Consider the following 26843-nt stretch of genomic DNA (forward strand, 5'->3'; position numbering starts at 1 on the left):
TCGTAAGTTAATATTGAAAGTAAGTTAGGGTCTATAGAAGGAACAGTAGGAAAATATGTATTATTGAAAACCAATCGAAAGATTGTTTATAAAGTACCTGCGAACTACGTAACTTTTTTTTCGAAGGGGGAAAATCGTTCAATGACTTCTCCTGCTTTGGGCGAGGCGAGAGGGAGTGTCAGACTCTTACTGACTAAAAACCACCCCGTTCCCACTCCTGCTTTTCGAGCCGGAGACCCCGTAACCCGCTAGGCAGTCCGCAGCTCCGGGAACTACGTAGTATACATATTAAATTACAATAGTTTTTTCCTCAAATACAAAAGCCGATGGGCTTAAAAGGGGTATGGATATCGGTAACCACAGAACAGCATCACTTAAAACATGTCTGTAGGTGGCTGTTAATAAACAAAGTGAATTATTATAGTGGGTCGCAAGAGAGCGTGAAGAGAACGGAAAGATGGATGGATTATGGGAAATATGACATGGCTTGGATGAAAGTGAACGCAGATGACGGCTGACAGAGATGAATGAAAGAAAGGTATAGGGTAAGTATCTTCGTGGAGTCGCGAGGGTTACATGAAATCTCACATAAATCCCAACAATCTTGTTATATTTTCGAGAATTCATAGGTTTCGGGTTTTCGATGAATAATGTTTAATGAAAGATCGGGTCAGCATATTTCTCATTTTTTTTTTGGGTTCCTACTTGGAGTTATAGGAACTCGATTTCTTTTTGCTTGTTAAATTGACTAAACTTTTTATCTGGCAGATATTCATATTTTTCATGAAAAGTTTCAATGTTTTTATTAAAACGAACGTCCGCGGTGCCGATGAAAATTCTGAAATATGTTTTGTTTAACCATGCGGCAATTTTATGTATCAATGTGAACAAGTATTGAAATTCGTTTAGAGAATATCCGCGCTTATCACATTTGTTTCAATAGTACAGAAAATATTTTTGTATTATAATATACTTAATAAATATCATTAACACCAAAAGCTACGAATTACGAATTTATAACAATTAAAAAAGAAACTATATTACAACCTATCCTCTATGCTATAATAACCAAGCTTAAACTAAATAATTTAAAAGAAACGACTTAAATCTAATCTAATTAATTTATAAATTAGACTTACAATTTTATTAAAAAAACTAACTACAGTAACTACTAATAATCGATATCAAACTAAACCTACGTTAAATAGTTTAACCAAAAAACCAGGAAAACCCAACAAATCAATTTGTTAGATCAAGCACTTCATACTTACCCACACACATGTCTAAAAACGTTAACATTATCCATTGTACATACATAAAAATAAGTGTAATAATAAGTACGTACCTATGTACAGTGAGTGTAATATTTATAGCTCCAAGTTGTACTATAGAGATATTCTGCCAAATAAATAGATAGTGTCTGCAATCTAAGAGTTCATTCAACGTTTTTATAAACGTAGTATAAATTTTACTCTTGAGACTGTTTACGAGGATTGCACGCTATTCTGAAACGTATGCAACTGACAGAGTGAAAATTTGTTTTAAAAGGAGATATATAATGTTATTTGTTGTCTGTACATTTAATATCATGATTGCCGACAAAACATTTTATTTACACAAAATAGCAGCCTTGAATAAAATGGCATATTTGACTATAAATATTATACTTGTATGATTAGCTGAGATCAAAGCTAAAGAAATGTGTAATAATAGAGGTGACAATCTATTTCGTTCGATTTTCAAGGGATAGGCGACTTGAATATTATTGGAATTATATATTGGGTGTGGGCTCAAAACTTGGGCAAGTACCAACGTGAATTTTTCCGAGATGTAATTAATTCCTAAGATTATTTACACACCACTGGCAAACGGAGAAGGAAAACTTGAGTTTGTAATGTCTAATTATAACTTTGAAATATCGCCCACCCACTTTGAGCAAGCGTGGTGATTAATGCTCATTCCATCTCCGTATGAGAAGAGGTCTTTTCTCAACAGTGGTATATTTACCGGCTGATGAAGTTAGTGATGTAACCCATATTTCGCAATTTACTTTTCGAGCGGTTACTGAATTATTTTTGTATTTTACTGAAGTTTTTCTAAAGTATTTTAGAAAGTAGGTAAGGGTGCCAAAAGTTCAGTTGGCTGTACTTAATCTCATTAACAGAGTGCCCGTTAATATCAGCTTTAAAAATGTTTTGCTATAAATATCAGCGAGTAGCGTTTAATCGACGTCTACCTAGACATTGAGTGATCGGATTACAACGTGCTTTTGAAGTTTTAGACTTAGAGAAATAATTTCACTAAAGATGTTTATCTTTTTTTTCTTATTGTTTGATATTGGAGTCGATGCCAAATTACCGATATATTTCACCAGCGTAATAGTAGGTAATAAGAGCTTATAACTATAGGTCTTATTTCGGTAAGTAAATTGTTATACATCTTTCCAAATAGTTCATACCTTTTCCATTTCATACAACATCTGTTGAATATAATATTGAATCTAGAACAAGATATATAACCGCTAACAGTTTGATAAAAACTTTCACGAAGTAGTAAATATTCCGTCGGCGTAAGTTGAGATTTTCGAATTTTTCTATTAGCTGTCGCGTTCGGTTTCGGGGTGCTTTCGCAAGTTTCCCTAACTCGTTTACAATATAGCCAGTTGGCTTGTTTGATGTTTGTGATTGATTTTATTTCTATTCACATTGAAAGTAATTGTGTTGTAATGTTTTATTGCTTTGTGAATTACGTAGGACAGGGGTTAGTGGTCTTTACGTTAAGGTAATATAAGTTATTCAAACTTGATTTTGCCATCCACATTTACATCTTAGAAACATTTTTCAATTTATGAACCAAATAGGAAATTAGAGTAACTGTATCTAAGCAAAAGTTAATGATTATTTTCATTAGAAAAAAGACGTATGTATTGTAGTTAGTATATACTCGTCTACACATAACCAACACCAATACCGCTCCTTTCCTATATAAATTCCCACTAATGAGATATAGGGACATCATTACAATGTTATTGACCGTAACGAGCGAATAATAATCATACATACAACCGACACCCACGTCTTCAATGATCCATTGAGGCTGGAGATCTCAAGGTCCATTGACCAGGAACATTGTGTGATGTGGATACACCATCGTAAGTCAAGCGTACATTGACATGCTCCGGTATATGTCTGGGCGCCCAACTAATTAATTACAAGTTGTATTTAAGTATATCTTATCCATAATACAGACTATTTTTTCCGTAGTAAAGAGATCAGTACTTGCTTCACATGATTGTCGGATATTTAAAACTGTCAAGCGTTCTGTAAAATGTTTTCATGGAGGTAGTAGAATTGATGAATTGGTAATAGAACCAGTTTTGAACCAGGGGATTGGCAAGGTTAAAACTGTTATCATATAAAAAAATTGGAAAACTGTTATTTTTAGACGAACCAAGTACGCTGAATAATATTTGCACCTTACTTTAAGTTACTATACTAAAAATAAATTGTATTGCTTGCTCTAGTAGTGGCAAATTTTACCAAAGTTGACGCATTTAATACGGATTCTAAAACCACTTTGCATTAACCACCTTGCTTTAAATTTGTTATTTTTTTTAACGCAACTCATATGTGTATCTTGTTAGGTTGCGTATTAGGTAGGTATAGTAGTAATATAATACTAATCTATACCTAGTGAGGTTATAAACAAACTGAGTTCAATATTATTTTCTATACCACTTTTATGTTGGTACTATGATTGTAACCATCATCATCATCATATCAGTCACTTTTGAACATAAGCCTCCCTTAGTGACTACCAAATCAATGAATCGTAATTGTTGAAAAAGGTTGTTTTAGCAGCGGTTTTAGCTATAAAATATACCAATAACTTTCTTCAATTTTTGTAGATTACGAATTCTGTTTTATTCAGATTCTTAGAAGCGTATTCCTAAATAAATTGGAGATCCGTTAGCTGGATGTTCTGAAGTATTTACTTTACCTGCCAAACTCGTGGTAAAGTTTAGTCAGCAAAAGATAAGAATTATTGAAGTTTCCCAACTTGCGGTGAGCTAAGTACAAAAGTTCACTTATCTGTTTAAAATCTGACCTAAGTACCTTGCTTAGCAATTACCTACTTGTTTTATTTTACCTTGCTATTTTTAGTCTGTTGGGTAGCGTGTAAATAATTATGCAACAGAAATAATAAGGCGATAGTTCCTATCCCCTCTAAGTCGCAGTTTTCGCAGTAGTCTCAATATGAACCTCTAGAATGGCTTGAAACTAGTCGAGTTCCTTGTCAAACAGTGACGTGAAAAAGCCAAAAAACGTAATAATTAATCTAACTTTCTTAGTCGTAGCAAATATTTTCTTATCTACATAAAATTCGTTACAATTTGAGCTACGACCGTAGCAGAACCATTTTCGTAGCCGTAGCGAAGTAATTATCGTTGCTACGAGATTTAAGGCAAATAATACAAAATAAGAACTATTATCTTTGTTTAGTTACGGGCAGAAAGTTTCCACGGAGATCCAGTACTCGCATTTATCATTGTTAACAAGTTGGCTACAGTTATCGCTCGCACAGTTATCCTGCTCGAGTACTCTCAATTACGTGATACAAAAATGTTCAGCAAATTGATTTATAAATAGAAATTGTGTTTAGAAATCGAATTGTTGTAATAAAATATTTGATATAGCTGTTTTATCTTAATTTGTCACTTTAACAGCTACGTATTTAATAGATTTTATTTACCTAGTTTGGTTTTTTTAATAAGTCGAATGAAATATACTTACTAGTAATCATTGCAGTCTTGCAGTCACTGCAAATGTTCAAATATGTATGCAACAAGACATTTCAGTAGTCACAAGTGTTTCCAATTTTCTCAGAAGCAGGAAACTTACCAAAGGGCGAGACACGGCCACCATTACATTTAGCGAAAATTGATTACGTTCACATATGTGTGTAGAGGCTCTGCATGCTCCACATAGCGTGAAGTGAATTGACCAGATGCGGCGAAATGGACCCCTTTGTGGTTTTCAGAACATTAGCTATTTTCCTTTGAGGTTTGTTCTCAGTGTAAGAGGGTAATGTTTACATTCAACGTTTCTCACGGAGATTTACATTATTCCCTTGGACTTAAGAGGCCAAATAAATTCTTTTAGACGTCTAAGCGGCCATTTTGAAGTTTCGATGAATATTTTTGAATAAATTATTTCATGGCCTTGATATAAGTAGTATCCATTACTTAGGTAGGGATTTCAGGGAAGTTTGTTCGTAAATGAAACTCAAGATAAAATAATCATGAATTTTTATTTTTCCAATTTCACATAGAATTTCTAAACGTTCAATAAATACAAGATGTCGTTACATTTTACATAAAAAATATATTTACATGTAGTTTTATTATTTACACACATAATTACGTATACGAGTAGCTTAGTATAAGTATTATAGTAGTGGTACATGACTTATAGCTTAAATATATTACTAGGTATGGTACCTAAGATATTGGAAAATAGGTTTTCTCTAGAAAGACGTTTTTCATACTACGCCAGGGTCGGTAAGCAGTCTTAGGATACCTAAATTATGTAAGTTCTCAGGGATATTTATTATATACAATGTATTATTAGCAATTAACATATAAGACTGCGCAATATGAAGTTTTTTTCAAATTGGACGCCATTACCGTACATTATTAAGTTTGTTATAACGAGCATATTTAGGTAACCTTCGAAGTTATTCAAGATTTGTTGAAAATGATGTTGACATTCAGTTTATATGAACGGGACGTTTTGTCCGTACGGCATCATTAAAAGTGATACAAGCGAGGAGTTTCAAAACGAACGAGTAGGTACACGAACTTATTGCCAAGCATGTCGAGTGGACTTGAGTTACAGTAAAAAATGGGACTTTCATTTACAGATTGGGTGCTTTTTTTTGTAATTTTGACGACAAGAACTTTTAATATTACAGTATAGTTACATTAATAAGTAAAATCTATCTATTAACTCTTTGTTAGCAACTATTATTCGTATAGTCTAAATTCCGGTTAAACGTGTCCATAAAATTTCTTCGGAAATTCCTTTCTTTGTATTCCAATATTTAATTAAAGTTAATTATTATCTAAGCAATTTTGCTGCAAACCTGACTACTGATTTAAGTCTATTGTCTGTTAGAGGATTAATCAGCAAGGAATTACGTTATTAAAATAGGCATCAATCATAAATTTCAACTGGTATCTAGACACAGTTAAATAGTTTTATTTGTGAAGTAGCAACGTCACGCCTTTTATCCCCGAAGGGGTAGGCAGAGGTGCACATTACGACATGTAATGCTGCTATACAATTTACACCCACTTTTCACCATATCTGTTTATAAGTCCCATGTAATAATAGGGGGTGAGCTTATTACATTTTATACGTGAAGTTTACCGAAAATTCGGATGACAGTAAAAAGAGCATAGAGAGAGTTTTAATATCGGTTTTTACGTTGAGGTTTCGTACCGAATGTGTTCTGTCCTCGGATTTCGATTCGCTTCGGATTATGCACTCGGATTTTTGTATCGGTAAATAGTCGCTCAGATCACGGCTGCAGTGCATACGAATGCCTTTTGAAAGCGTGTTTGTTTGTTCAAAGGAAAATAGAAAAGGATTTAAATATCTTTTACAGACTTACCTTACATTTATCTAACAAAACGTGAGCTGTGTGAGATCTGTACTTGTTAACGTTTGTTTTGCAATACGTTCGTTTGACTGGTCTGGGTAGTACATAAACCTCATCAGTGGTTAAAAAGATTTTGTGCGTAAATTTACTTTTTAAGTCAAAAAGATTGTGTTTCATCCACAGCTCGTCCTTCCTTTAACTTTTTATCTTGAACAATTACACAGGTTTAGGTTATATTCTTAAGCTCATACATTTATTTCAGATATTCAAAACTGTCTCTAAATCGACAAGCAACATGTTCAAATATTCAATTCAATGAAGTCCTATATAGTTGTGCATTTTTACATGTCGCACAAGTTTCTTGGATGCTTTTAAAACTAAAGTCGGAAGAAACGGAGTCTTTTGACATTAGTTTACTTTTACGAGGTAAATTGTGCAGTTCTTTGCATTAAAGTAGGAATTTTAAGTAAGTAAAGCAGTACTAAGTTTACCTTTTAGCTTTAAAAGTATTCTGCGGTAAAATTATAGTGACAAACTATTGTCCTCTTGCAGTATTATGATGTTTTAGAGAACTTAAAATAATCATAATTAAGCAGATTTTAAATAAAATGCTTGGTCGTTTAGCTAAAATGTCATCATGTATTTTTTAAGGGGGAATGTCATCCAATGGCTGCTCCCACCTTGGGCGTGGCGAGAGGGAGTGTCAGACTCTTACTGACTAAAAACCACCCCGTTCTTACTCCTGCTTTTCGAGCCGGAGCCCCGGTAAACCTGCTAGGTAGTCTGCAGTTCCAGATCAGGCATTAGCCCTACTGGACCCCATCTGTAGTGGTCTGATGGCTCTTTGAGGGGTCCTCGCGATGGCTGGAGCGTGAGGAGGTTCGTTGCTATGTCATCATGTATGAGAGTGTAATTTAATTCTACTTTGAAGTATGTTACAATTACATATTCGGTAATAAGTACCATTTCATTACTTACCTACTTAGATACTTATAAAATATGTACATTCTATTAAATAATAATTATTATCGTACTCTACTTCTACTTATAATATCATATTTTATTTACAATATACATTTCATAGAAAACTTACCTTCAATCGTTTTTACAAAACCCTTTCATAGAAAATTTATTTCATTGTTCATCTTCATTAAATCAAGCTCAAAGTTGGTAATCCGAATCATCAATATTAATTGTGAACGGTACTTTCATCCTTTTCATCCAACACCTACCATTAACCTAGAGCGATTATTAAACACTGTTTTCATAAAATACTTAAACTAACATTAAATAATTGTGACTTAGACATAATTAATCGAATAACAAAATACGGTTAAATCAAGTCAGTGGTGTAATTACATTTACAATATTTACGACAGTTTTAGTCCATGGAAACTTTTATATAAATTGGTTTAGTTTTGAGACTTTCCTTTTTGTAATTCGCTTAGTGGGGGAACAAGAAACATTAACAAATACATCTTGTAAATATTATTATTTTAGTTAAAACAATCAGAATAAAGGATGTATCGAACACATTGGACGCGTTGCGTAAAATAATGTTTATAGTTACCGGTATTCTGTCGAAGTTTTATACATAATTATATTTATTTGTAAAAAAAGTCTTCTTAACCTCCACGTTTCTAAGCAATACTTGACTAGTTTACCACTTATAATGTCTAACACATATTACAGCAGCAAACGTTTATAACGCTGCGGCATCAGGTTCCTCGTGCGTGTGTTTATGCGTAGAGGTCGTGCGGGGTGCGAGGCACGCGCGGGCCGCGGCTCTCTCGTCATATCCACGTGCGCTCCGTGGCGTGCGGCGTGTGCGGGCCGTGCGCGTCACACGCGTCGTGCGAGCCGCCCGCGCCGCGCCGCTGTCAGGCTGTGCTCACCAGCGTCTGGTTGTAAGTGCTATGCATCGAAATTCGGATAGTGCCTGTGGAAAATATACCACAATCAGTAACCATAACTTCAGACTCCACTAACAACAGTAACAATCAATGACTACTATTTAAAAACAGTAAAATGGTAGTAGTCGCTGTTATTGATAATGAAGAAGCCGCTGGATCGTTTGAAACATCTAAGGAAGAAAGCTATGGGAAAGCAAAAGAAAGATAAAAAGGGTATGATGAACCGAAAGAAAAGAGCTTAACTACTGACGTATTCAAAGCTATCACGAGTGTGTCATGTTAGTTCGTTCTATAACATCGATAATGTCAGACAAAAATAACTGAACTTGGCTCCTCAGTATTTCTTACTTGTGTATTTTATTTGCATGGAGCAAGTGGGGAGAGCCAGGAGGTGGGTTTTTGATGAATTTTGTCGTCTTGAATAAACCTATGAAGAAGAAATTCCTTTCCGTGAAATGAACTCATTATTTGTTGAAACATTAAACCATTCTAGCTAAAGACAGATATGGAGAAAAGTTGTATTGTGTTGAAAGGGAGAATATTGATTATTGAATGTATTCAATGATTGTACAGGAAAATGGTATCTGAATGATTATTTAATATGCTTTTTGTCAGATAAAATGGATTATGTCATGAACATGGTAAAAGTTAAACATATTAAATGTAATAAATAAAACGGAATGTTTTAAGGTGGTCGAAAAATTAATTGTCAATTGAACCAAAATATCTATGATAAGCATCTAATGCAAACTATGGTTTAATAACGACTAAATAAGGAGTTTTCATCAGCTTACTGGTACCATTCTTCCTGCTAGGAGATAAGGATCGCACCGATCTGTCGAGCCGTTCGGTCCCGAAGCCCCTGCGTCTGTCCAGCCCGACTCCACCGAATGCACCGCAACACCAGAAGAATTGCTTGAATCCTCTTCTAAACCTGTGTCGAAAACAATAAATAAAATGCTGTACATTTTGACCAATTAATGGTAAAATCTGATATTTTAAATCTTCTCAGAAAAGGTAATGGGGTAAAAACAATGAATAGTAACTTGGTATTTTCAGTACTGGTTACCTGGACCGTGATATTAGCTTGATTTATTTTCAGACCAGCAATTTTTTCTTCGCCAGTTATGGCGGAACATAGCAAAAAAGGTAATAAAAGTAAAACCAATAAAGTTTCCTCCAATAACTTGGAGTTCACAAGGCATTTATTCACGGTTCAAGGATTATAATAATTCTTAATAAAAGTTTTACACTTCCGAATACTTACTTGGAATTCATCCAGCAGTAAATGATGGGATTGTACATGGAGTTACTCATGGCGAGCCAGTAGATGCCCAGGTATATCTCTTGGATGTGAGGGTAGTTGACCACGTCTGGGTAGTATGACGTCACCAGAAAGTACACGTGGAACGGCAGCCAGCAGACGGCGAATATAACCACCACGACTATCATCATTTTCACCACCTGTTGCAGAAACGTGTTGTTAACAATGTACATCCATATTTAATTCCTAGGTAAACGTGAAACAAGCTCACACACGTATGAAATAGTTATTCAATACACGCATAAAATATTCCGACTTGTTGCCAAGTTTGTTTACGCACAGGCATAAACAAATCATTTGAAACTGTTACAAGTTTAGGCGGGCACATATTGGCAAGGGAAGGTCACGAACCCGAGGGAAATCAATTTCTTTAAAAAAGGTTCCCGTACGAACAATACGGAATCCATTATTAAGAAAGGAAGACAATAGATTAAAGATAAGATGTTTAATTTACTCGGGATGTAATATTTCAATACGGTTTAAGTAAGTGCTGGGCTCGCGAAAAGCGGTTTCGATACCGCTTAGGAGTTTAGAAGAGGTTTTATTAAAACGAGGACGGGAATATTTATCCAAGACATTTTAATAAGCTTTGAAAGTTTTTAACTCTGGGATTGTATAGAAATGTGGCAGTATTCTTAGATAGTTTGTTTTCAATAAGTTTTAAGAAGTAAATATGTAAGTATCTATCTAAAATGTTGTTACGAAAACATCGGCTTTTATGTAAATTATAACACATATTGTAAGTAAGTTTTTCAACAATCTCTCAATAAACTTTGCTTACTTTCTCTAGACAGCAAATTATTATATTTACATATCAAACACATGTAAATATCGGCGTGAAATGAGTTCACAGTGTATCGTGTGATTCGTTAGCATAGACAAGATTGCTTTTATTAAATTTCCATACTTTTCAAACAAAGCCTGCTTTGTTGTAAAATGAGATTTTTATATCATTACGAAATGTTCACGGTAATTTATAACGGGAAAGAAGGTTTTGAAGCAGTCAATTCGTTTTATTTACATAGGTACTGTGTACACATTTTAGTCAAGCCAAGTGACCTTTTTAAAAAAGTATTTTAATGCCAGTATTCTCAGGTATCCAGGAAAAATATACGTTCCTATTATTGTTATATTTTTACTTCCTTTTTTCGGGATTCAGGTTATATAATTGGCGCTATATACCTATATCATAAAAATGTGGTTCTAGTAATAGCATTTTGATAATGAGAAAACATTTTATAACTGAATTAAGATTATATTATTATGTATATTAAGATACATACCCTCCGTTTACTTTTCACATTGTCCAGTTGTCTCTGCGTACATTCCCCGATGGACTGGGAGCCCCACAGCTCGATGCCCACCCTGGAGTAGGTGTACGTCATCGACATGATGGGCAAGAAGTACGTGAGCACCATGAACGCTACGTTGTACCTGTGTATAATAATAAAATTTTGACAAATAATTACATTATAGAACAACATATTTTATCACATCAACAGCCTATAAGTGGCCACTGCTGACCAAAGGCCTATTCTCGTACGGAGAAGGTTTGAGCATTAATCACCACCCTTGCTCATTGCGGTGTTTGTCAGTGGTATCTAAATAATCTTAGAAAGTACATATAACTCGGAAAAAGTCACAGTGGTACTTGCCGTTGGTAGGTTTCGAACGGCGGGCGTTTTAAACCACCACGACATTCTTTATCAATAGAAAACAATGTTACGTTTCACCTATTTCTTGCTGGTACACAGTAGCAAAGGTCTTTTAAATTGAGAGGATTTTACAATCAAATAAAATACAGAAACATACTATGTAAAGATACGTACCAGTATTCAAGCTGCGACTGCGTAGTCATACCGTCGGGCCATTCGGAGAAACACACCCGCCTGTAAAACACAGTATTAAAGTCGACGAACTCACTATCTCACACTTTATAGCATTTCAGATAATAGTTTTTGTAAGTGCCGCCCATTTTAGCCCTAATTCAGCGACAGACAGTTTAATTGTAAATGCTAAAAGCTTCCAAGGAAGTTCTTTTGTGTTTTCAAGTTGAAACTCTCAAACTTTTCACTTGTGTCGGAACTTGTGAATTTGAATCGTGTCGAACAATTTATGATTGGCACCAACTCAAGTTGTAGATTTCTTTCATAATTGCCATGTTTCGTAACAATCCTGTTTTCTAAATTTCTAAATGACATGCTTGATAGACTTTTGTTGTGAATTCGAAAAGTTTGCAAAACAATCCAGACGGTTTTTTGAAGGGCTTCAGAATTTCATTGTTTATTACTTACTTATTACAATGGGTAACTCGATTTGCAGACGTCGGTTTATATTTAGACGTTATTCAAAGAAGTCGTGTTGTTTCTTAAAGAAAGTAACAAAAAAGCAAGTAAACAAGAAGTACAAAATACCTTATTGATCCATCAGGTAGGAAGTCCATTTCTGTAGTGAAATAGATCAGGTTTGGGGCGCTGAGGATTGAGCTCCACACCCAGATTGCAGCGGTGATGCCTAAAGTTGCTCGCTTGCCAAGCCTCGGTTGTAGTGGACTCATAATTGCCACGTATCTGCACGAGAAGCAATAAAATACATATTATATAGACAAATAACAAAAGTTTTAATATCTATACAGGGTTCTTTGAAACTAAGTAGCAACTCTGCGGGATCCCGGAGCTACGGACTACCTAGCGGGTTACCGGGAATTCAGTTCGAAGAGTAGGAGTAGGAATGGGGTGGCGTTTAGTCAGTAAGAGGCTGACATTCTTCTCGCCTTACTCAAGGCAGGAGAGGTCATTGGATTATTATCCCCCCTCAAAAAATATCCTGCAGGATCGTATTATTAACATCATATACTACAACTTTTGTTCTACGACTTTTCATAATTCGTCAGGTTTTGTGTCATGAATTTTTATACAATTTCCTAACCCTAATATTTACTGTTTAAGCATTAGTAAAATTTAAAACTTGTATGAACACAATACATGGTATATGATGTTGGCATAACATATTTGATAGCCTCGAGGTAATAAGGTCAGGATGGCGTTGAAACCCCTAGATATATCCAAAGTAATAATTTTTAATACTTGATCCTAACGACGGGGATGACGAAATAAATCTTTTCTATAGCTGTTTTATGATTCGGGATGCATAATAAAATAACGGTGACTCAGTGCGAATGCAGGTTTTAGTTCCGAAACGCACGTTTGCTCTGTGCTGTTGGGATAAATATCTAGGTAAATGTAAATATGTAGTAATGTCATTGTGTGTCAATTAATGGAATCTTGCAAATAAATTTTGAAGCAGATATCTTCAACTGATTGAGTTGATATTTTGTATTGTGGACTATGTCAAAAGAAGTCTATTTAAGAGCAAATTTAGTGATTTATTATATATTATTATATTATTAACCAATACACGGTTAGTTTGCATGATCATAAATACTTAACTTAACCTCTTGACTGCCAGTATATACATATAAGACACAATAAAAATGCACTGTCTCGCGTACATCTACGCTCTGGCAAAAGCTTGTCGCAAGATTTAAGTATACCTAAGTTTTATCTATTTTATTATGATTGCATCGCTTGCTAAAACATTAAAGTCTTTTTATATTTGAATAGTGGTGATAAGTGAGGCGGGGTTGGTGACAAGGACGGGCCGCTAAAAGCCACAGCGGTGAATATACCTAGTTAATGGATTTCCTACGTTAAAGCTTATTCATCGAACATAGGTGTATCAGTGATGTCTTGCCTTTGATACATAGTTGCTCCATAAATTTTCTACTTTGTCAGCGGTTGAGTTGATACAATATTGGGGGAAAGGAATCAGTATTTACGTAGGTACGTTTATTTGGTTATAGGCTTCAAATACAGAAATAGCTTTGGTATATCTTTTGTATCTAGACACACGGCAGTGTGTCCGCCAAGTTCGAGCAAAAAAACCGACACACCGGCCGTGGGTTATATTACACGAACCATTTCGGGCCAAGTTCGACCCACCTATAACTCAAAATCTATTTTATCTACGCATATGAAATTTCTAGTATCTGTCGAGACCTACTTACTTATCTAAAATACAAAATTTCATTAATGTACCTATTGTAGGTCTTGAGATATTGACGTCAGAAAATCGCTATTTTTACTATACACTCACTGACTGACTCACTCACTCATCAAAAACCTAGACCACTTCCAATGGTCGTATTGACTTGAAATTTGGCATGGAGGTAAGTCTTTAGGTCAAGGTAAAGGAAAAAATCTGAAAATGGCCAAGTGTGAGTCGGTTTTAAAAATAATGAAGGTGTAAATTCATACCCCTAAGGAACTAAAACAAAAAAATTATCTATATCTTCCAATGGTCGTACCGAGCTAAAATTCGTTACGAAGGTTTGTACGTCAAAGTAAAGTAATATGGGAAAAAAATAAACCTTACAAAAATAAATGAAATCCCACCCAAAACATAAATGTGAAAGGCTGCCAAGTTCGATAATATTGGAATGCTTCGCCTATAAAAGAAGTGAGATCTAAATAAGTACCAAGTTCCATACACAGACCTCATTTAAAAATGATATAACTTGGCAAGTTTTAATAGAAAATTATATACTTGACTCATTGCGTTTAGTAGGTTTATAACAAAGTGTCAAGGGATACGTCTTAGGAAATTATAAAGTTTTTTGATCATGTAGGTACTTAGAGTACATTATGTAGAGTTTGTATGCGTTTTCGAAGCATACTTTTTACAATAGTTCATCGGTTATTTTTTGGTTATAAACTATTTATCTCTTTGTAAAACTATTGTATTACCGAGACAATACCATTATAGTTTGGGACAAAAACGATATACGTAAATTTCACAATGTATATGTGTTTTTGTCACAATGTAAAACAGTATTAAATCTGAAATGGATTTTATTTGTGTATTAAAAAGTATTTATTTCCGTGGCATGTGTTTATTCAAATTCTATAGTAAATTGAAAGAAAATTGTTAAAAAACAACTATAAACTCTACATTTCGTACATTTGTTTAATTTATATTATATTTTATACACTTTTTATGAGGGTGAGGGGAGGGGGTGAGAAATCATTCCATGGCTTCTCCCACCTTGGACGAGGCGAGAGAAAGAGTGATAGACTCCTACTTACTAAAAACCACCCCGTTCCTACTCCTGCTTTTCGACCCAGAGCCTCGGTAAATCCGCTATGTAGTCCGCAGCTCATATTTTATACATATGTAGCGATGATTTTTATGTAAATACCAATGAAAATAGCTAAATTAAATTTCTGTTCTTTGACGATTTTCCGCTGTACCTACATACGAGGAAAAATTCGAGTAATATATTTTCGTATCACACACGAATTCCTTTTAAAAGGGAAAAACTTATTCATATTAAATATCAATTTATTAGGAAAACTGAATGTTGGAATTCGGAGAATATCTTTGTTGTAAAGTAAACCCTAATTACTTATATTTAGGCGCTACAGTTACTGCTTTTCATCACGGGGGTTGTAAGCATTAATTTTGTAACAAAAACGACTAGTATTAGAACTTATGATGGGATATTTACCATGTTTATTCATTTTGATGAGTTTCCGATATTTAAAAACTTATAAAAACGACTAGAACGAACAGCGAAAAGGTTTCAGTGAAAAGTCGAACATTTCAATTCAACTGTTCCTTCATTTATAGCATTGCTTTGTAAACTATGTAACCTATCTATACATATTAATATGGTATGTATAGTATTTGCAACTATCATGATTTTTGTATATTTTCCTATTAGCCAATGATCCCTACATGAGACAAATTAATAATTAAATAATTATTCTTGTGATTACTCACCGGTCCATGCTGATAGCCAGCAAAGTGAACACTGACGCCGATATACTGAGCACAGCGATGAACTGGCAGAACTTGCAATAGAAGTGTCCGAATGGCCAATCAGAGTTCAGCATATATGTGAAGTTGAAGGTCACGTTGAGCGTTGATACCATAGCGTCTGCCACCGACAGGTTCACTGGGGAAGAAAATTTCTGATTAGCCGCTACATTTTGTAGAAGAATCGGTTCTTGCGCGAGTATGATAATAGGGCACTTTGTTGGGTGATAGATCGCCGTATGTAGCAATATGCTCGCCCCTTTTTTGTCATGATATTTATTGTGTAAGTGGGTGTTACATTATATGTATTTGTATATCCATATATTCTTCTAACTTTTTGAGGATTAAAAGGCGTGACGTTCTACTTATGACGTCACACAAAATGTTAGCACTATCAAGTAAATTTTATGAAGAAATTTAATACGCAAACTCCTACATAATATTAGTTATAAAATCTCTTCGCTGTGACGTTGCCTTCGTTTTATTTGGAACTAAAAGCCGGAAGGGGCTTCAGTAATTAAAAGCGATGCGGGAGAATGCAGCCTTCACATTTACACATTATGAAAGCGTCGCCTACATTTTGCATACGAGGCTTTAAACGAACTTGTCTTCATGTTTTCCTCCATTTTTCGTTGCGAAAGCTTAGCTGAATATTTATCAATATTGTCTTAATTTGTTCGATCAAACTGTTTTTTTTATTTGCTCATAGTTTCTGTGTTTTTAATTATTTATTTGAGAACGTAAATTTAATTGAACTTACTATAGGTTTAGAAGCCTCATTAAATCGTAACACACATTTTTCGCCAACTATGAGTATCTTCTTTCTATTACACAATAGACAAACTCGAGGTCCTTTGACCTTTAAATCGCCAAGAAAAGAGCGTATTCCTTCATAAAAGGCCAGCAATGTACTTGTGACTTGCGATTCTTCTGGTATTGCGAGTGCCTAGGGGTGGCGCTGATTGCTTATTACCAAGTGTTGTCTAAGAAGGTGATCATAACTTACCTAAGAAGTAATTGGTGACGCTCCTCATCCGTTTGTTGGCGAGTACTATCCAGATGACGACGAGGTTCCCCACGGTGGCCACCACCACCATGCCGGCGAACAGTACCGTCCATAGCACTTGTCGCCACCATGGCAGGATGAATGACTGGTAGGCCTGTAGAGAAAAAACTGGCGTTAGACGAAAAAAGAAAAAAGCATAATACCGGCCGAATTGAGAACCTCCTTTTTTGGAAGTCTGTTAAAAAGAAGTTTCGCCTTACTTATTAAAGTTCGAATGCCCTTCCGCATTGCGGGTCAATATTTCGAAAATTTCGAGGATTTCAATTATGTTTATGAATTTGGGATAGATCCATCCATTTGAACAGTGCGAATATAACGGAATGCCGTGCTGAATACCTTTATCTTTCCCTACCTACCCCTTTGACGAATATCATACGATTTACAATAAATACCTACGAATAATTTTCATTTTATTAATTTTTTTATTGACACTGCGACAGTTGGTTTTAATTTTGTTTCAATAGAATCAATCATGTGTTTTCGTATTGTTTTAATTTCAGTACCAAACGTTATTAAATGTTCCTGTTTTAGTTCATACCACAGTTATACAGTGTAAAATACGCTACGAGGTATTTGTTCGAGAACAATAAAAATTAAACAATAAAACTCGATACGAAAATAAAGCGTTTCCTATTAAATACAATATTTTTCAAAAAGAGACCTCATTTCAAATGTTGTTTGTTAGTGTATATGTTACGGTAAGAGTGAATACTTGAAAATTATTAATAATTATCTACTATTATTAATAATTACCGAAACTCGAGGTAAAAGTGATAAACTAATCACATTTGTCGCTTATTATTAATAATTTTACCCTAGTAGTGATAAATGTAATAAGTGGCCAAGATGTTATTTTTATTTCAATTTAAAAGGCAATATATTGTACTTACACAACAAATATTTGTTGAATTCTATGATAATACTTTTAAAATTTTAATTTGATGCATTTATAGGTGCTACAGAAGATTTACAGGCAAACCAAATATGTTGATTGCTTGCATGATTGCTTTTAGGATTCGTGTTGATTTTGTTAATGAAACAATAATTGTTTAATTTTATTTTTGTTACAATTTTATGTACCACGATAGACAAGTTTGATGGTAGATTAGATAAAAAAAAAATTTGAAAATTTTGTGATAAATGTGCCCTGTTTGGCGAGGCGAGAGGGAGTGTCAGACTTTTACTAACTATAAACCACCCCGTTCCTACTCCTGCTTTTCGAGCCGGAGCCCCGGTAAACCCGCTAGGTAATCCGCATCTCCGGATCAACCATCAGCCCTACTGGGCCCCATCTGTGGTGATCTAATGGCTCTTTGAGGCGAGCGCAGAACTCGACGCGCCGCACGCACGGTTCTGGTTCTGGTCGGGCGGAGAGCTACCCCTACTCGCCGTCCGCAGACCCGCACTTACGCGCAGAATATGTGAATTTGTTGTCCTTTTGGTTTAAAGCAAGTACAAGTAAGCTTGTTTGTGTGATCTCTAATTAATATAATCGTCAGACGGCGTTTAACATTATAAATAAATACATGCTGGTCAAAAAATATAGGGTTTATATTTATTTTATTACTTTCACCAATATGTGTCGTGAATTATTAATAATCACTACTAAAAGTAATAAATTTGGATCGATTATTCACATTTACCAAAACGTGCGGTTATTATTAATAATTTTGTGAAATTATTAATAATTTTCAATTAATCAGATTTACCGTAACATATACACGTATGTTTTTATAACAAAACTTTTTAACTGCACGTTTGCTTCGTAATGTGTAGCGGTTTCGATTCCCGCACAGAGCAAAGTGTTTCAGAAATTGTTGTTTCCAGTGTGGGTGTCATATGTACATATAAGAAATTTTATGTTTTTAAACGCACTCACGGCACAAGAGAAAATCTAAGTGTTTATTAAAAAAAGTTGTAAATAGGTTTATTACAGTCATCATCAGTTTAAAGACGTTCACGGTTGAACCAAAGCCCTTTTTTGTGGGAGACAGCGTGAGGATCGGCAACTTTTCAAAATTCGGGTACGCTGCTGCCTACCTCTTCCATCTGCCTACCACTAGCCACAGATGTACTCAGGTCTGAGTGTCTTATATTTTCAAAATAAAAATTCTACCCTGAACTCGCTGTGGTATAAAACATTTTTCAAAATGAACTGCGCTTCACGGTAAACAAGCTTTTCATCACTTTTTGCACTTGACGCGTCAGCATAGATAAGGAGAGGTAGATAAGAGTTGATTGCCGTCTCGTAAGTATGCGACATATAGCTTGGATGGGGTGCATTATATACACACTTTTGTGGATTAGAAAATCATTAGTGACAATGTTTATGTAATTTTCTAGAGGGCAATTTTTAGGTTTATGTAGATCATTTACACGTCCTGAAATAACGAGTTGAAGTTAATTTTCCTACCAACGATTTAGTTTGTAGTTCTACGTTTCATTCTATGGCCAACACCTTAGAATTTGGGTAACTTTTATCCTAGGCCCACTTTTGAAAACGAAGATAGCTTAGAATATAAAAAGATATGATTTTATTGTAACTTTCGTGAGACATACTAAATTAATTATTATGTTATCGGCTTACTCACGTAACGTTTTGACGATTAACTCGACTAGTTTCAAGCCATGCAAGAGGCTCATATCATGAGGAGCATTTCGCGACACACGACGCGGCGATTGTCACGCTGCTACTGACGACTCGAGTTTCGCGCCCATCGCGCCCTCTGCCTGGAATCGCGCGTACTATACGGCGCGTGCGACGTTGTTGGCTCGTTAGACTCGTTCGCCGGCGGCTGCGTAGGTGTTGGGTTCGATTCTCGGGTCGACGCAAAGACGGTGCTGCATACCGCGCTCACTGTGTCACACTCCAGACCCGCAACATTGTAGGCTGACGCAGGTTGTAGACTTGGCTTCCAGGCAGGAGGTAATGCCCAGCCACCGTCTCTGTTGAAGTTGGGACGACGACTTATTTCGATGGCCTCACGTACTTTCCGCGGTACGAAGTATTTCTCCCTCGCTAGTACGGAGACCTTGTCGAAACGGAGGAAGTGAGTCGTGCCCGCGCTACAAGCATGCTCGGCTACTGCAGATGTATGGGTGTCCATGTTCTTCACACTGCGTATGTGTTCCTTTAGTCTGGTTGTGATGTTGCGGCGAGTTTCCCCGATGTAACTCGAGCCACAGTCGCACGGTATCATGTATACCCCGGGAACTGCCAGTGGATCCTTGTCCTTAGGCGAGCGTAATAAGTTTCGTAATTGACCGGGTGGGCGGAAGATCGTCCTGATGCTGTATCTTCGGCGTAACAGGTGTCCGATGGTGTCGGTTACTCCTTTCACATAGGGTAAAAATGCTGGAGTCCGCTCCGCAACTGCCGGTCGTCTTTTACATGATGAGCTCGCCAGTCGAGTACATTGGCGCCAGTTGTACCCATTAGTTTCCAGTACCCGTCGAAGGTGATCAAGTTCCGCGTCAATGTACTGGGGATCACACAGGTTCAGTGCCCGGTTGATTAAAGTACGGGGAACAGAGGCAAGGTGGGAGGGATGATGGTGTGAGTCGGCTCGTAGGTACCGGTCCGTGTGTGTTGGTTTACGGTAAACCGTGTGTGTCAGGCGGCCGTCCGTTTCACGCCTCACGAGCACGTCTAAGAACGGCAGCATTCCTTCTTTCTCCTCCTCAGTAGTGAACTGAATGCTACCGTGCACCGAGTTTAGGTGTCCCACGAATTCCGCCACATGTTCCCGGTTGATGACAGCAAATACGTCATCAACATATCTCCACCAGTATCGCGGTCGCACCGGGGCGGATGTTAAGGCTTGACCCTCAAACCACTCCATGTACATATTAGCAACCACTGGCGCTAGCGGCGAACCCATAGCAACCCCGTTCACTTGCTGGTAATAATCCCCTCTCCACAAGAAATAACCTGTTGTCAGGCAATGGCTTACACTATCAATGTATCCAGTAGGTAAATCTGTCCCGTTCAATGTTGTGGTGATAATATTAATTGCCTCATCTACTGGAACATTTGTATAAAGTGATGTGATGTCGAAGCTCATAATTATCTCTTGTTCCTGGAGTCGGATATCAGCCAATAGTGTGATGAAGTGACGGGAATCCTTTACGTATGAGTTCGTTTTCCCAGTAAAAGGCTGTAATATAGTTGCCAGATGCCGCGACAGTTTATAGGTTGGTGCATCAATCTGACTAACTATAGGTCTCAGGGGCCAGTTTGGTTTATGTATCTTGGGCAAACCGTAGATCTTGGGCGGTGTAGGGTTATGAGGGCGTAATTGTGCTACCAAGTCTTTGTCACCTAGGCCTTGTAATAACTTTACAGTTTTTGTAGTCACCCGGGCTGTCGGCTTATTGGCTGATATCCGACTCCAGGAACAAGAGATAATTATGAGCTTCGACATCACATCACTTTATACAAATGTTCCAGTAGATGAGGCAATTAATATTATCACCACAACATTGAACGGGACAGATTTACCTACTGGATACATTGATAGTGTAAGCCATTGCCTGACAACAGGTTATTTCTTGTGGAGAGGGGATTATTACCAGCAAGTGAACGGGGTTGCTATGGGTTCGCCGCTAGCGCCAGTGGTTGCTAATATGTACATGGAGTGGTTTGAGGGTCAAGCCTTAACATCCGCCCCGGTGCGACCGCGATACTGGTGGAGATATGTTGATGACGTATTTGCTGTCATCAACCGGGAACATGTGGCGGAATTCGTGGGACACCTAAACTCGGTGCACGGTAGCATTCAGTTCACTACTGAGGAGGAGAAAGAAGGAATGCTGCCGTTCTTAGACGTGCTCGTGAGGCGTGAAACGGACGGCCGCCTGACACACACGGTTTACCGTAAACCGACACACACAGACCGGTACCTACGAGCCGACTCACACCATCATCCCTCCCACCTTGCCTCTGTTCCCCGTACTTTAATCAACCGGGCACTGAACCTGTGTGATCCCCAGTACATTGACGCGGAACTTGATCACCTTCGACGGGTACTGGAAACTAATGGGTACAACTGGCGCCAATGTACTCGACTGGCGAGCTCATCATGTAAAAGACGACCGGCAGTTGCGGAGCGGACTCCAGCATTTTTACCCTATGTGAAAGGAGTAACCGACACCATCGGACACCTGTTACGCCGAAGATACAGCATCAGGACGATCTTCCGCCCACCCGGTCAATTACGGAACTTACTACGCTCGCCTAAGGATAAGGATCCACTGGCAGTTCCCGGGGTATACATGATACCGTGCGACTGTGGCTCGAGTTACATCGGGGAAACTCGCCGCAACATCACAACCAGACTAAAGGAACACATACGCAGTGTGAAGAACATGGACACCCATACATCTGCAGTAGCCGAGCATGCTTGTAGCGCGGGCACGACTCACTTCCTCCGTTTCGACAAGGTCTCCGTACTAGCGAGGGAGAAATACTTCGTACCGCGGAAAGTACGTGAGGCCATCGAAATAAGTCGTCGTCCCAACTTCAACAGAGACGGTGGCTGGGCATTACCTCCTGCCTGGAAGCCAAGTCTACAACCTGCGTCAGCCTACAATGTTGCGGGTCTGGAGTGTGACACAGTGAGCGCGGTATGCAGCACCGTCTTTGCGTCGACCCGAGAATCGAACCCAACACCTACGCAGCCGCCGGCGAACGAGTCTAACGAGCCAACAACGTCGCACGCGCCGTATAGTACGCGCGATTCCAGGCAGAGGGCGCGATGGGCGCGAAACTCGAGTCGTCAGTAGCAGCGTGACAATCGCCGCGTCGTGTGTCGCGAAATGCTCCTCATGAATATGAGCCTCTTGCATGGCTTGAAACTAGTCGAGTTAATCGTCAAAACGTTACGTGAGTAAGCCGATAACATAATAATTAATATAAAAAGATAGCTTAGAATAGAATAGAATCAAGCCCGAAAGTCAGAGTTTCGCTCCAAAATAGATTTTTAAGAAAACTTTGCCTCCAACTAGAGTTTTCTCCTGTGTCGTGGGCGCGTGGGCGTCGTGGGCGCGTGCGGAAATCGAACCCGTTACACGTTGCTCGGCAGTCGGTTTCCTAGCCAACGCAACAATCAACAACCGTGCAGTCAATTTTGATATTCCCCTGTGTACATTTATAACGTAAATAATCAAATGGCTATTTAAAATTAATTTCTTTAATAATATTTCTCCTACCTCAGTGCCATTTTGGCTTTGGTTGACATATTTGTTGTTGTGTTCATCGAAGAAGGTGACGTAGAAGGCGTGGTCGTGGCCTGGTATCGTGGTCTTGTTGGTGGCTAGCGTGGGCACCAGGTCGTCCAGCATCGTAGCATGGGGCTCTGCCTGTGGACAATGGAAAAAAAATTATAGTAAGTTTATTATATAGAATACAATTAGGCGTTACTTTGCAAAAATCTATGCTGCACTAAAAATACAATAGATTTTTAGTCTTTATTCCGCTTAAAAATGTATTTTCAGCATGCGGTGTGCAGCACCATCCTCCCGCCCGCAATTAAATGCTCTGGCAACAAACAAGACATGCAACAAACCACTTTTAAAGCGGAATGAAAACTAAAATTCTATTGTATCGTTAATGTAGTAAGTTTATTATCAACCGCCCTTGACAATCTGCTGCTAGACTATGGACCTCTTCTGAATAACCGAGGTCTACTACTATTTCCTTGCTCGCCAAAGGTTTTAGAGATCGTATTTAGGAAGTCTGTGAGTTTTGGAAGTCAAAAAGTAGATTACGAAAGAGCACTGGTTTGTTAAAAATAAATTATGTAGTCAGTTAGTTGGCTCTTACAAATCCACGGGAAGAGTAGGGATGATGATTAACACGTTAACTGCCACGTAGGTCACCGGTGACCTACGTTAGTGGAGGATTTGCCTTCAACAGTTTTCTGATGGCAGTTAAAGGCTTAATATATTCTACTCTGTTGTCATCCTACTACCAATTTGAATGATAAAATTTTAAAAACGCATTCATAATTTTGTTACTCATATTTTGAGGCATATTGAATTAATTAACATTTGACAATTTATTAATGAAAAGTCAAATGTCACTTTATTACGGAACATTCAAACAATATGAGCTATATATAATATTATAAAAATAACTAGATTTATTTATTTATTAGGTTACCATTATTTACACACTGAAATTAAAAGACAACAGACACCGTGTATCTGTACACCTATTGTGGTCAATTTGAAATGTAAAGTAAATGGCAAAGGTTTTAATTTTGAATGTAAAAGGATTTTGCTAAACAAACAGGTAAAAGAAATAAAGGCCAAAGTCTCTGGCCTACTTTAAACAACATTTTATAAAAGGGACACTTTAAAGTAGATCCTCTTAAATGTAAACACGTGTAGGGTTATCTTTCTACGTCCCTAAAACTAGGCTTTATAACTGTTTTAAACCGCATAAACACTACTATTTACGTTTGTAGAATTCTATTTATAAAAGGTTTTTATTCTTTTGTACTTTTATAAAACTTATATGGGATAGGAGGCAAACGAGCAGACGTATCACCTGATGGTAAGCAAAATGGCGTTCATGAACACCCACAATATTAGAGGACTCACAAGTGCGTTGCCTTTTAAAATAATTACGAACATTTCTTGAAGATATGAAATAGCAATAACAAATAAAATATATTTTTAATTTTTATCAATGACTAGACATAAAATAAAAACTCCAGCAAAACATCTGACATTTGTATCGCAATCTCATCTTTGTTTCAGCAAAATTCTTAGGGACACAATCTGAACGTTTCAAATAATTTATCAACCTCAGAAAGAAAGTACAATATCCAAGACCCATCTATCTATTACAATATAAAAACAGGTTTTACGTTGGGTCAGCGCCTGCCCGCCTGGCGTAGACGTTTAATAAATAAATGGACAAAGGGAACAGCCTATTATCTATACACTAGAGACAGAAACCTATCGAGTCTCTCCGACCCTCAACACTATCGATATTCCGGATTGATTAGGATTGGCTTTACAATTTAACCAAACCTTTTAGGGTGGTGACACCCTAAACACACCACGTATTGAAATTTATATGTTAATCTCGCCATATTTGAACACATTGATATATTACAGTCCAATTCATCAATCAAGTAAATTAATGAGAAGAAATTTACGTATATACGTATTTAATTAACTACATAGTCTCTCATCAATAGAAAGTAATGACATAAACTAAATAATGTTACATGAAAGGGCGAGACTGTTTCCAAAAACTAGGTACCTATGATTCTAGACTCCGTTCCATTACTAAGAATTTCGTAATCGAAAAAATATCTAGATTGAACTTAGGATCTGGAATTAGATCACATTTAAGAACATTCCACCAGAGAGACTGTAATGAAAGTAAATAATTTTCCCATCAAATCATCTTAGTTGTTTCAATAAAACTGTTGAGTTATACCTGTCGACACGCGTCGGAATATAAATAGGAATGGTTGAAAATGTAACAATGATTGATATTAATTTGACGTTATATATTTATGCTTTATGTTATCCGGCAGCTGTTGAAAATGTTTGACAAGGATATCATATTTAAATTAGACGCTACGTGCGTGTAGTCAGGTCACGAATCTGTTTTCAAACACACATTTACATACAGTGTCTACACACACATACATTCTATTTTAGGTTTCAGAGAAAGCAAAAAGTACATATTTTTCCACAATTTAAAAACTTGTACCCTTTCAAACAAACGTACGTGAAACAGAGTATACACAGACTTTTATGGTACAAGCTGGTAAACTAGCATATGGATCACCTAATGGCAAGCAATTGTCGCCTATGGACACCGAAAACACCAATGGCGTTACAAGTGCATTGCCGACCTTTTGGGGGTTATAAATTAAAGGATTGTTGGGGATTTGGGGATTGGGAAGGGGGTAATTAGGCCTTCGGTAACCTCACTTACACAACGCAAGCGTTGTTTCACGTCAGTTTTTTGTGAGGCCGTGGTATCACTCCGGTCGAGTTGGCCCATTTGTGCCGAAGCATGGCTCTCCCACACTTGAAGCTTGGTTCTCCCACAAGACTAATGAAGCTTATCAACTAGTTGCGTGTTTTCATAGAAAAACGAACGACCTATTTCACGGCTAAATCACGATGACAAATGGTAACTTATTACTTTGTAATGTTTCTCTTGCATGTACGATTTAGTTCTTACTTGTAACTCGTAAAGCCCGCTATTATTTGATCGATTTTGGTATCTTTTATATAAATCTGATTGAGGTTATAGTGCCAATCTAGGTTTTTATATCGTTAATTGGTTTTTCCTTGTTTCGAATTATGGCTAGTTTTTGTGTGTATACGAAGATAATATGAATTAACGTGTTGTTCTTGAAAGGGTTTTTTAAGCGGGGAAAATCATCCAACAACTTCTATTGCTTTGGGAGGCAAGAGGGAGCGTCAGACTTAATGATTAAAAACCAACCCATTCCTACTTCTCCTTCTCAACTCAGGCCCCGGTAAACCCGCTAGGTAGTCCGCAACTCCGGATCAGGCATCAGACTACTACCTACTGGGCCCCATCTGTGGTGTCCTGAAAAGGGTACTTAAACATTAATGTATATTTAATCTTATTACGGACTTAGTTCTGCATATTTTTTATAGGAATTTACTGGTTTTCAAACAAAATGTAGATGATAATTCCAAGAAAATAAGTTACTAACTATCTAAATAACTTATTAATATTTATAGTTTTTCTCCGAATTATTTCACAAACTACGTTCTTTTCGTCTCTTGGTTTCAAATTGTTTTCGTTGAACGGGAAGCTAATTAATAGTCTCACTTACCACAGAATTAATTTAATTGAGGGATGAATATTTTTTCACCGTCCCTCTGACCTCTAATTAAATCTTAATTAGAAGGTAATTTCAGCGGCCCTTATTAATGATTCAAAGGTTAATGAATCAAAGGATTTTTACCGCAAGTGTGGCTGCGTAATTGTTGC

At 37.0% G+C, this 26843-nt stretch overlaps 1 protein-coding gene across 4 annotated transcripts in view; it reads right to left on the reverse strand.

Moving 5' to 3' along the window:
* Positions 1-6874: 6874 nt before the first annotated feature.
* Positions 6875-26843, reverse strand: part of LOC118281565 (tachykinin-like peptides receptor 99D) — a 159636-nt gene continuing 139667 nt past the window's right edge. Inside the window, exons 3-12 of one of the 4 annotated variants that reach the window (XM_050706422.1) lie at positions 23054-23203; positions 16784-16937; positions 15742-15916; positions 12315-12470; positions 11730-11789; positions 11184-11334; positions 9844-10040; positions 9377-9510; positions 8925-9003; positions 6875-8602 (exon numbers count right to left, since the gene is read on the reverse strand). In XM_050706422.1, the coding sequence (XP_050562379.1) occupies positions 8578-8602; positions 8925-9003; positions 9377-9510; positions 9844-10040; positions 11184-11334; positions 11730-11789; positions 12315-12470; positions 15742-15916; positions 16784-16937; positions 23054-23185 (1263 nt within the window). In that variant the 5' untranslated portion in view covers positions 23186-23203 and the 3' untranslated portion in view covers positions 6875-8577. Of the gene's footprint in view, positions 8603-8924; positions 9004-9370; positions 9511-9843; positions 10041-11183; positions 11335-11729; positions 11790-12314; positions 12471-15741; positions 15917-16783; positions 16938-23053; positions 23204-26843 lie in introns of all 4 variants that reach the window. The other 3 variants (XM_050706421.1, XM_050706425.1, XM_050706423.1) reach the window with 3 other exon arrangements.

Source organism: Spodoptera frugiperda, chromosome 29 (genome assembly GCF_023101765.2).
Source record: "Spodoptera frugiperda isolate SF20-4 chromosome 29, AGI-APGP_CSIRO_Sfru_2.0, whole genome shotgun sequence".
NCBI lineage: Eukaryota > Metazoa > Arthropoda > Insecta > Lepidoptera > Noctuidae > Spodoptera > Spodoptera frugiperda.